We start from the raw sequence: 13014 nt of genomic DNA on the forward strand, positions 1-13014 counted from the left end.
GCTGTTATAGACAGATCTAATTGCACTTTAAAAGAAATGATTAATAAACAAAAAAGGGTAATAATAACCCTTAAAGATAGATTGCACAATGCTTTATTGACTTTAAATTTTCTAAATGCTAATGAAAAGGCAACAACAGCAGCAGAAAGACATTGGATGGATTAAAAAAAAAAACTGAACTAAATCAGCTGAGATACTTTAAAGATGTGCTGAATTCAGAAGGGAAACCAGGATATGTGTTACATTGGGGAAAAGGTTTTGCTTTTCTTTCTACAGGAGTAGAAAAGTCATGGATGTCATCAAAATTGATTCAATTTGAACACAAGAGACCTCTTGATTAGGAAAGGTGATAATCAATGTGGTGATTCAACCTGATGAAAGGGAAAACTCGCCAAATTAAGGTCATGGCAGGGTTTTGTTTTTGTCTTTCCAGAAAAATGAAAACATCTAATTGAGAAATCTAAAGACTTGAACAAGTGAATGATCAAAAAAAGATAAGACACTTCCAGAAAAAATTACCACAGAAATAAGTAATCTTGCCTAATGGTATAGAATACTTCCTACAGGGTAAAATTTCATACACCTTTCAAAATGTCTATTTTTGCTGGTCTCTACAGACATGTTAAACAGGTGGTCTTTATGTAGTCTTAACTCAATTAAAAACCAATGCTGACTTTGGAGTTCGAGTGTGGCTCTCTCCTTCTCTAAACCCAACCATATTTGTTAAAAGAAAATTCAAAGTTTCTGTCTCATATCAAAAGAGCCACCTGGTATGGAACAGAAGAAAACCAAAATCTAGGGACCATTATATTGTCACTAATAACATACCACTCTAATTTATTTTGAATCCTTAAAACGTTTTTGAAGGTATAAGCAGTATCTCAAAATTTGAAATTTTTTATATTAATGATATTACAAAGTACTAACTAATTCTAAACTTAGGTTTCATGTAGCTTCCTATACATGACTTCAGGCTTGAGTTCAAACAGATATTTAGGAATTATGCCTGGATAACCAAGATATATTTAATATATCATGGTCCTTCACCCTCCCTGATATTTACACCATATAGCAATTAGTATCTTTAAGTATTCTACAATGAACGATAAACATTCCTAACAACGTCTGAAGTCTCCAAAAGGATGATGGGAGCCCACAAAGATGATTCTACCTGGATTGTGATAATGCCACTAATCTGATAAACATTATCCAAAGATCATCTTTGGACTACAAACTGCTCAGGACAATTCAAAGGTAGCTAGCTGAGATGATCCACCCTCCTGCACTACTCTCAAATGATGCAGCTAGTTCTTCTGGACTTGACAATTGTTTCTGTTTTTTCAGGGTCCCCTAGAAATGCAATCACCCCCTCCCCACCTAGACTACAGGAAGTAATTTTAAGAACATGACACCGACAACTCCAAGAAGCAGGATGGATAGTTTTTGGTCTTTCACTGGGTTAGGGATAGTTGTCATCGTGTCTTGTATGTGTGGGTGGGGGGTTGGTTACAAGTTGTTATTGGATATGGTCAACAAGAAAGGGGGATAAAAAGGAAGATTATTGAATCTACTTTTTTAAAAAAAGCAACTACTAGTCTTAAATATTTTACATTGGTATGGATTTTTGTATATTGACAAAATTTAAGGTAATCATCCTTATACTGTTCCTTTGCTTCTATTTTTGCTTAAGGTATTACCTATACAGCTTGTACCTATAAAGCTTGTCTAATTACACAATGTGAAGTTTTAGTCCTTAAAAAGTATTTAGGATAATAAAGAAATACAGGTTAATAGTCCCCCATATCTATCGGCCTTATAGTGATGTTAGATAGGTTTTCTAGATATAGAGAGATACATTTCAGATAGATAGGTAATCTTCAAACCTACAGAGGATAGAACTTGAAACATATTAATAACTTATATTATTCTCAACTTGAGATATGACTGTTCCTGGTAACACTGACCTACTTTAAAAAGAGGATGATGGACATCAAAGAAACTCCATATCAAGTTTGCTTTCTTTGGGGCATAAGCTAGCCATTAGGAAAAGAAACTGCCCTTGCCTTGACCGATGACAGTATGCTGTCCAAACTGGACAAACAGGAAACAAAGAAAGGCAACTGTTGAAATTTGCCAACACAGGGTGGAACAGTATTCCAAAATGTCCTGCTTCTAAAAGAGTCTATCAGATATTCTAGGCCTGCAGGCCAAAAACGGATGCCTCAACATTACAGAGAAACTTTTGATGACTGTCCAGGCAGCCAGCTATTTCAGTTATTTCTCACAATTTTTGAAGTTGCTTATTTGCACTTCCTGCTTACTCAGGTAATATTATTTCCTTCTCATGTCTTTGATTGGGCTGAAGACTAGACAGTTACAGTTCTCCCGAATCTTGGCAAAAGGTATATTAGGGACAAAGTTTTGAAATCTTCAGGACAGGATGGTTAATGGAGTAATCTTTGTGAATTTGCCAATTACTTATGGATTAGACATTGAGAATGTATTTTTTACTTGATAATTATTCTTGTTGTATGTAGTTTCATCTTTTTTAAGGTTACTACCTTTCCTTTTTATTTGGACAATAATTGATAATAATTTTTATTGTATACAGTTTTACTATGTTAGAGATAGAACTTTCCCACTTAATTAGACAAAAAGGGGGAAATGCCATGGGAATCCTGTCATCAGCCCTCAAGCCAATTAAGAAGAGTGCTTTGGCCCGAGGGGCGGGGTTTACATTGGGAATGAACATGACCAAGAGAGGGGGTTGGTTTTTACAAGCCAGGAAGCAGTGGTGCTGGAGTTTCTCTGCAGCAGCGTGTAACCAACCTCAGGTGTGTATCTTATATTCTAATTTTTAGGTTTAAAATAAAAATTTAAAAGAAATCAGTAACAGTAAACCAGCACAATTAAATGTTTTTCCATGGTGTCTCTTCACGGCAATAGACAGGTGACTTAAAGGGAGAGGGCAGTATCAGTTTTCTTTAAAAAAAAAAAAAAAAGCTATCAGGAGAGAGGAGAGAAAAACAGACACACAGAAAGAAAGAATATTACCATTATTTTGTCAAGTGTGATTCTACATCTAAAACTGCTCAATGCTGAGCCCCAAGCTAATTTTCTCACTCTGTAGCTCTAACTTGAGAACTTCTAGTACCCAACAATTTCCTGGGTGATGTTGATTATTCAAATTTTAAATCTTGAGAAATGCTTCTCTAGAGACTGGATGACACAAAATAAGTGAAGTCATTAAATCTTTCAGATTAAGATATGTAGGTGAAGGAAAAAACAAATAAGAGTTTTGTTTCTACTTGCAACACACAAGAAGAAAAGTAACAGAAAGAAAATGATTCTGGTGTAAAAAATAAGAACAAACTCTAGGACAATGAAAAATATATTTAACCCAAAAGGATAATGAAAGCTTATTAAAAGACATGAAAAGAAAAGAAAAATTGAAGCTTATCATAGCCATTAATCAAAAAAATCTATTATCTTACATGTAAATGCTACCAAAAATGTACATACTTCACAAACCAGCAAGCATAATGAATGTATAATTTAACACATTTATATAATGTAATTCACATATAAGCTTATTCTACACATATACATTCTCTCCAGAATGAAGGGATAGATACTGTATTTCAAATTCCAGAATCACATCATACGGGAATTAACTGAGGTTAGTGATGCACATTACTCATATTCAATAGCATCTCTTGGTATTCCCTTCAAAAAGGACAAAATCCTCTGTGTCAAAGTTAGATGTGTCCCACTCAACTTGCTTTTATTAATAAATGAGCTTAAGTGACAAGTGCCGCTCCCTACTGGATATATTTAAACTAAATGCATGATTCCCTGTGTTCTCTTCCCCTGCTGCAGTGAGTGGATATGCATGTGAATGTGCTTCTGGAACACTGAAGCTATCTAGAATTCCAAGCTGCAGTTATGAGAACACCTGCCCTAGAGAGCAAAGAAATTGCTATGTGGATCCAGTTGGGGCTTGTTACCTCACCGACGCACCTGTCTGATTTTGGTAAGACAGCAGCTAAGTCCTTAATGGCTTGAAATCTCTAACATGCAAGACACAAACTGGGAAGCGGGGTTGCATTTGCAGTAAGGTCCCGTCACATTGACTTTAGCAGTGTTGTGTGATAGTCTGATCGCATTCTGACAATAAAGTTTATTTTAAATCAGAGGGCAGAGCTAGCCACTAACTAACCAAAATTAACCATAGAAGTTGTGGAGGACTGAGGGCAGATAGAGTCCAGAAAGGGGGAGGGGGTGACTAGGAGAGGATTTCAGGGCTTTTGGATGGAGAAAGGGAAGAGATAGGAAGACATTGGTCACTTATCACCACTTCTCTGATCATTCGGTTCTTACCTTGATATGCAACTCCCAATTTGTTATTGATAATAAAAAATAATAATAATTAGATAAATGCACCAGAGCAGTGGTCATGTACTGGGTCAGTAAGCTTTGGCAATATTAATGAAATATTTGGGGTTCTAACACTGGATAATGGCCATGTGCACCTGGCAGCTTAATACCAGTAGTGTTTCCGAACATCTACAGTGCAGAGGCAGGTCCCACAACAAAGAACCATCAAGTCCAAATGTTAATAACACAAACATGGAAAAAAAAAATACAAACTCTGCCTTATAAAAATAAACATGCCACTGACTCGTTGCCCTTTGAAGAGAGGAAGGCAACATGGAATAGGTACAAGCTCACCATATCTCACCAGGGATTGTGGGGCTCAGAGTACATCCTGTTCTGACTGAAAACAGTGTGCTCATGCTGTATTTTAAAATACATACATGTGGAGCTGGAAATGGCTCAGTGGTTAGGACAAGTTACTGCTCTTACAGAGAGGACCATGTGCAGTTCCCAACACCCACAAGGAAGCTAATGACTGTCTCTAACACCAGCTCCAGGGCTGCTGATACCCTCTTCAGGCTTCTGTGTGCATTTCACACATAAGGGGCACAGAAGAAATACACTCAAGCAAAACACCATATATATAAAATTAAAATAAAAGAGTATTTAAATATTCATATGCATAAACATAAGAAAGATCTAGAATGAAATAGGAGCTCCATATTAGATACTGGAAAAGCATTCTCATGTTTTTAGCTATAGCGGAAATGGTGTTGCATATAGCCAGAAAGACCAAGTTCAAATGTCAGTATTAGTACTTAGTAACAATCACATGACTTTAGGCCAAATCATTTACCATCTCTAAGCTTCTGAGGTACTCATTTTTGGGATACATATAAAACTTACTAAATCACAGAAATTCTATACAAAATAAGTACAGTTAAGCACTACTGTATTTGAATAAGGCACTCACTGATACACAAGAAACATGAGTACAGTTTATGTCAGGCTATAATATTAATACATATTGATCAATAATACTGACAAATGACTATCATACTGACTAAAATTCTTTTTCATTTTTGTTTTCATCACTTGAATGCTGCAAGGTATAGAACAGTCACTTATTTTTTAGCATGAATTCTACGGTGGCTTTTTATTCCTTTGCCCTTTCTTCTGTCGGCTCATTTTTGCTTTCTCTCTTTCGGCAACACTTGTTATTGATTTGAACATGAAAACAATCCACTCACTTCAAATGTGGATATTTCTCGCCCTCAGTAGAAATATCTCAAAGGACTTAATCATCTTTCTAAGCCCTATTTAGGAGATACGGAAGGTAACCTTTTTCTCTAGTTAGGTTCTTACCTAAAAGGCATGTAGCCATATGGAAATCCTTATTAGTATATTAAATGGTGAAAATGAAGGTAATAAAGTAAAAAGAACCATGGTACTGGAAAGATGGGCATGTGATTTCTTGACCTCAACAAATTCTGAGATAGTCCACTGGGCACAGTAGACAAAGAGAATGATCACAAGCATGGCACTCACACATGTCCAGACCTGTCATTGGCAGGACAATGGTCCTGAGGGCTTAACATTCACACAAGTGTTGAAACTTCACAGCATCTTGGGTTACTATCTCTTCCCTCTGCTGAGGAATGGGAACAGGATCTGGCTCCATCTAGAGGCACACCCTAGCTTCAATTACTCTTTGCAGACCACACCTCCCGGATCCTGCAGAATGCTTGTGGAATGGTAGTGTGGGGCTTCCATATATGTACTCTGGAGCTGAACTGAGAACACTAAGTCATCCTGTGCTGTGGTAAATGGAAGCAGGAAACTCATTTATGTAATCAAGTAACATAACCTATTGAATAGTGATGACTGTTTTCCAGGAAAAAAAATTTAAGTGGACTGGTAAAATGTCAAAATGGGTATTGATGACAGAAAAATTGAATTTCAAACGTTACTCAGAAATTCTGTTCTCTTTGATTGAGGGGCATTTGAATAGAGAAAGCCAAACAAAAAAATTAGGCCAAAGGTTAACATTAGATAGAATGATACGTAGGTAGGTAGGTAGGTAGATAGATGGACAGACAGACAGTAGATAGACAGACAGACAGACATCAGACACTGTATTTCTGATGAAAATAAGTCATTACAACCACATGCCTGCATCACAAATAAGTATTTCCAACATTTTTCATAACCTACATGACTCTTCCTCTAGTAGTATGATGAGTTAAGTGCTATGGTTAAGAAAGAGTATTAAATGATACCTGATTCTTTTAAAAAAAGATGCTGTGAAGCCAGGATACAGATAACTAAAGATAAACTTTGCAGCAAGCATGTACTAAAAGACAGAGAATGAGTTATACATAGAATCAAACTGAGTATTTTATGGCTCAGGAAGATAAAGGCCGAGGCTTGCTAGAAACATACAAATCAGTGCTAAACAGCCAGCCAAAGTGTCCCTTAAGGCCTTTCTGTTTCCATTCATTCTCACATCATGTGATGTGGTCCTACTTACATGGCACACTGGAAGTTATGAGGTGCACAGCAAGCTTTCTTTAAGTATAACTCAGCTTGTAGTTCACTCAAAAGGATAATTTGACACCATTAAATTCATTTTTATTCATCTCATCTTATGTCTAATCTTCTATTGGTGTCAGTGGTAGTTTAACTAGTTTTTAATATGAAGGATTTTAAAGTAAAAGTAACTATTGAAATACAAAATTTACAGAATAAAAATCTCCTCTAGATAAATCTAAGCCTATAATTAATGAACAAATGGTATGACTTGCAGTTATGTTACAAATTACAAAATAAGACCCCCGGAGAAATATTTATGAATAATTTACCATAGATTTTTAAGTTATGAGAGTTTTTTGGCTGCAGTATTATAGATTATGTAGAAAGGTCAGATGGAATTCACTGTGCCAAATTAATGGTGATACTCAGTCAACCCGAATTAAGTGAAAGTACCTTTATTAAGGCATCTATTCCCCAGGATCCTGTTTCCTTTTCTGTGTTCTTAGAAATTACCCATTTATCTGTGAAATTCTATTACAGACCCACTGGCCTGACACATCTCAGCAAGAGGTGAGAGGAATTTACTGTATAAATTTTAGTTCCTTTTATTTTTTTCATTGGCAATAGGATTCAATTTGTCCATTTTACTCTATACTTTGATGAAAATGTTTACAATCTGAAAAGAAGACAATAGTTCAGTGATGTGATCTTTAATCTTATTTGAGAATTAGTGAGACAACTTAGTGGAAAATGTCTGTGGTGTGCATGGCTGGTAACATTATCTTGATCACCACATGAATATGAAACAAAGTAAAACCCTCAGTTTTCTTCCTCTCTCCATACATCTGACATAGCCTAAAACCCCATAACCACATTACACATACACAACAGAAAATTAAAAACAAACAAACAACAACAACAACAAAAAAACCATAAGTCTCATTGACATTACATTATCTGGCATCTTTGGATAATTCCCTTAGAAGGCAGTACTTCCAGTTCAAGGGCCAAATGGATCACTGATGGGGACATGAGGATGTATTGAACTTCAAATAATATATACATATCCATAGTACATCAAGTTATACTGTGAAATATACAGTTGATTGCTGATTATCCTACCTCCTTATATCTCTTCCAGAGAGATGAAAATTCTATTTTGGATACACACATGAAATACTTAATATTTCTTACATGTTTCTCTTCTACTAAACACTTTAACATTAACATTTTCAAACTATGTTGACAAAACAGCAAATGTTGGGGGTATATCATCTGCCTGTGGGCTTCTACTTAGGAGGATCATGAGTTCAAATATATCCCAGACTAATTACAACCTAGGATGGATAACAAACAACATCTTAAGGGAATATATGAAAATATGAAAAACAAAACCAAAGAGAAAAACCCACCACCTTTTCATAGACACCTTTACTTGAAAAGTATGATCACACATGGCCTGATATTTAAATAAACAATCGACTACTTAGATGATGGGCATCACAGTCTACACATTACAGCAAAAAAAAAAAAATCTATCTCTAAACAAAAGCACAATCAAAGATGAACAAAAACCACAGGAGAAATATAAGGACCATAAATTAAACAAATCAGATTTGTCACACTTTAATAGGTACCTCAAATGTTGCAAAACAGAAACCACAATGCAGTGATCTCCACCATCAGTCTTGAGTGAACATGGTAATTTGCTTTCTTTGCTTTGATGAATTAAGGTTTTGTTCTTAAACATGAAGACAACTCTGATGTCTATATTCTTTACAAAATTATTTACATGAAAAGGTTTCTCCTCTTGCATTTCTTCACTATTTCCTGACATCAAGATGATATAAAAAGGCTTTAAAGTATTTAAAAGACTAGAAACATGTCTGAGCAATTAAGACAAGTTCATTCCCAGGACAAAACTCAGGTTCTTGAAAACTTCCTGTAATTAATGTGACATGAAGCTCCCAGGGTCTAACCTTCTTGGGAACTAGAGTGCACAAAAAGACACATTGACATCACATAATTGACATCACATAAGTTTGTTTAATCAAACAAACTTTTTCTTGTGTTCTTCTCTTCTAAGCATTCATTCCTATAACACAGGTATTGAAACTTTTAAAGGCTGACAAAATTTTTCTCCATCATGAAGTGGTTAATGTAATAGGAATGCTAGTATGTAGTCTTGAAGTCAGAGAAATCAGTCCTTCTCGGCTCATGGTATAATTTAGGAAGATTTAAGAAATGCTGCTCTGCTGAAGAAATATGTCACTAGGGGTGAGCCTGCGAGTTTCCAGCTATACATCATTTCCAGCTCCTACTCTCTGCTTCACGGTGCCAGTTGAGAATGAAAGGATCTTAGTGTCTTGTTTCGGCAGGCAGCCATGTCTGACAGTTGTTGCCATACCACTTTCACAGTGATCCTGAATCTCTCTAGAACCAAGGGCCAAATTAAGTATTTTCATAAGTTGACTTAGATATTGTTTTGCTACACCAACAGAAAATGGACTATTACATATCCATAAAGTCTTGCTCATGGGTTTATTTCCTGTGAATGAAGAGAAGTATGAAATCTGAAAGGGTTAATTTGTAATTTAGTAATAGGTCTTTTGTCTATAAGAGTTTGGAGGTACCAAAAAATAGTGACATCATAACACTTGAACAGGTTGTTGACAATTGCCAGATATTTTTTCTCCAAAATCAATAATCTTGTGTAACTGAATGTAAATATGTTGGCTAAAGATTTTACCAAATCCTTTGGTATGTGTTTTTTTTTAAGATCCTCAAACAAATTAATGTTATATGCAAAGGCTTTAACTGTCTAATTATGTACTTAAGTTTTACTCTTGTATAAACACTACCATGACTTGCAAAACTTTGCCATACTGACTACATTTATAGGGTTTCTATGCAGTAAGATTTTTCTTGTGCTTTTGAAGACTAGTGATTCATGCTAAGCTTTGCCACACGGATTACATTCATAGGGTTTTTATGCAGTATGTGTTCTTTTATGATTTTGAAGATGACTATGACATATAAAGGCTTTACCACACTGATTACATTCATAGGGTTTCTCTCCAGTATGTGTTCTTTTATGTATTTGGAAAGTATTCTGATGTGCAAAGGCTTTACCACACTGATTACATTTGTAGGGTTTCTCTCCGGTATGTATTCTGTTATGAGATCGAAGTTGACTAGCACATACAAAGGCTTTATCACATTGATTACATTTGTAGGGTTTCTCTCCAGTGTGTGTTCTTTTATGTATTCGAAGATGACTACGCTGTCCAAAGGCTTTACCACAATGACTACATTCATGAGGTTTCTCTCCAGTATGTGTTCTTTTATGTATTTGGAGACTACGCTGACAAGCAAAGGCTTTATCACATTGATTACATTTGTAAGGTTTCTCTCCAGTATGTGTTCTTTTATGTATTCGGAGACTATTCTGATGTGCAAAGGCTTTACCACATTGACTACATTCATAAGGTTTCTCTCCAGTATGAGTTCTTATATGCAGTTGAAGAATACGTTGACATCCAAAGGCTTTACCACACTGACTACATTCATAAGGTTTCTCTCCAGTATGTGTTCTCTGATGAGTTTTAAGATTACTACGACATAAAAAGGCTTTATCACATTGATTACATTTGTAGGGTTTCTCTCCGGTATGTCTTTTTTTATGTAGGTGGAGACCATTTTGACATACAAAGGCTTTACCACATAGATTACATTCATAAGGTTTCACTCCAGCGTGTCTTCTTTTATGTCTTTGAAGACCTCTTTGATAAGCAAAGGCTTTACCGCACTGATTACATTTATAGGGTTTCTCTCCGGTATGGGTTCTTTTATGAACTCGAAGATGAACACGCTGTGAAAAGGCTTTATCACATTGATTACATTTGTATGGTTTCTCTCCGGTATGTGTTCTTTTATGTATTTGGAGTTTACTGTGTACTGAAAAGCCTTTACTACATTGATTACATTTGTAGGGTTTCTCTCCAGTATGAGTTCTTTTATGTATTCGGAGACCACTTTGACATACAAAGGCTTTACCACATTGATCACATTCATAAGGTTTCTCTCCATTGTGTGCTCTTTTATGTCTTTGAAGACTACGGGGACTTGCAACACCTTTACCACACTGATTACATTTGTAGGGTTTCTCTCCAGTATGTGATCTTCTATGTATTTGGAGACCACTGTGATGTGCAAAGGCTTGACCACGTTGATTACATTCAAAAGGTTTCTCTCCAGTGTGTCTTCTTTTGTGTCTTTGAAGACTACTGTGATGGGCAAAGGTTTTACCACACTGATTACATTCGTAGGGTTTTTCTCCAGTATGTGTTCTTTGAAGATTGTTCTGATGTGCAAAGATTTTACCACATTGATTAAATTTGTAAGTTTTCTCTCCATTATTTGTTCTTTTATGACTTTGCAGAGGACTGAAATCCGCAAAGGCTTTATCACATGGATTACATTCATAGGGTTTCTCTTCAGTATAGGTACTTTCGTGTAATTGCAGATGACTGTGATATGCTAAGGTCTTAACACATTCAGTATTTTCAGAGACTTTCTCTCCAGTACGATTTCTTTCATGTCTACCACATCTTCTAGAACTCTGAAAATGGTTTTCAGTATTATGATCTTCCCAACTGTAGCCTATAGCAGTGAGGTTCCTGTAGGTCTCCAGCATCACATCTTTGTATAGCTTCTTCTGGGAAGGATCCAGCAAAGCCCACTCTTCCCGAGTGAAGTTGATGTGTACATCGGCATAAGTCACTGCATTCACGTCCTGGCTTCCCAACTCGCCCATGCTCTCTGCTCGGCTCCCCGCAGCAGAACTTGCACAGCACACAAAAACAATGGCACCAGTTCCTCTTCAAAGCCAAGTCTGAATTTAGTTCCTTTTAAAGAGAATAAATATTTGCAAATAAAATGAGAGACTACTCAGCTCAACACCTACACTTCTAAATTCAAGTCCTCACCCTTCTCCAAAAGATTCATACACAGAATGAGAAATTGGAAACTATTCATGACATAGTACTTCAAAAGAGGAGGTGTACTTATATTTTAATGTACACTCTTCTCAAAAATGTCCAAAATAAGCCTGCTTGTGAGACTTGAGAAATAGTTAATAAAGTTATATGCATCAAGAATGGAATGCTGGGGGCTGGAGAGGTGGCTTAGTGGTTTAGAACAACTGTTGTTCTTAAAAAATTGAAACCCGACTTCATTTCCCAGCACCCACATGATGGCTTACAACCATCCATAAATCCAGTTCCAGGGGACGTGATACCCTTCTGTGGCCTACCTGAGTACCAGGTACACACATGATACACACACACACACACGCGCGCGCGCGCGCGCGTGTGTGTGTGTGTGTGTGTGTGTGTGCAAGGAAACCATTAATACATATAAAATAAAAAAAATCTAAAAAACATATTTTTTATGAGAACAGAACTTTGTGTTGAGGCAGGAGAGTTGGCTCAGTGGTTAAGAGGCTGTACTGTTCTGCCAGAAGACCCAAGTTCTGCACCCAGTACCTACATCAGGTCACTCACAACAGCCTGTAACTGCAGACCCAGTAGATTCAATGCGCTCTTCTGAATTCTGTGAGCACTGAACTCATATGCATAAATCCACACAGAGATATATGCACACAATTAACACTAAACACTTGACAGAAAAATGGAATGTTGAAGGGAGACATGACGTGAAACCTTGTATTCTGCACATGATGGGACGTCTGCACACATGAACTTGTGGCAGCTCGAGGCGCCTGCACTAATCTACAAAAGATGAAACCAGTTAAATTTTCCAGCATGGAGCAGGGGGGGGACTCCTGAGATCCTACCCCAAGATGACTTATTAACAGTTGATGTCTGTTGGCACAAGAGGGTCACTTTTTTCAAGACTGTGGCCACTAGGATTCCCATTCCCAGGTGGATGGCCCCATGAATGTGCACATGTGGGCAGCACTAACAGAACTCAGTGTAATAAGTAAATAAATAAATTTTATAAAGGAAGGACATGAAATTGAGAAGATAAGGTGAGAAGTCCTAGGGGAAGCTAGAGAGAGGTAAGATATAATCAAGATACATC

The 13014-nt window shown here is 36.5% G+C and overlaps 2 protein-coding genes across 5 annotated transcripts in view; both read right to left on the reverse strand.

Moving 5' to 3' along the window:
- Epm2a (EPM2A glucan phosphatase, laforin) overlaps positions 1-13014 on the reverse strand; it is a 118190-nt gene that overhangs the window by 11968 nt on the left and 93208 nt on the right. The window contains exon 1 of one of the 4 annotated variants that reach the window (XM_006984432.4): positions 8547-9990. The exons of the other annotated variants lie outside the window; for them this stretch is intronic. Within the exon in view, the coding sequence (XP_006984494.2) occupies positions 8547-8746 (200 nt within the window). The 5' untranslated portion in view covers positions 8747-9990. Of the gene's footprint in view, positions 1-8546; positions 9991-13014 lie in introns of those variants that run through there. 4 annotated transcript variants of the gene reach the window in all.
- Positions 10134-13014, reverse strand: part of LOC121820813 (uncharacterized) — a 37205-nt gene continuing 34324 nt past the window's right edge. The window contains 2 exon segments of the mRNA XM_016002913.3: positions 10134-10162; positions 10165-11816. Coding sequence (XP_015858399.2) covers positions 10134-10162; positions 10165-11725 — 1590 coding nt within the window. The 5' untranslated portion in view covers positions 11726-11816.

This window comes from Peromyscus maniculatus, chromosome 16 (assembly GCF_049852395.1).
Source record: "Peromyscus maniculatus bairdii isolate BWxNUB_F1_BW_parent chromosome 16, HU_Pman_BW_mat_3.1, whole genome shotgun sequence".
NCBI classification, from domain to species: Eukaryota; Metazoa; Chordata; class Mammalia; order Rodentia; family Cricetidae; genus Peromyscus; species Peromyscus maniculatus.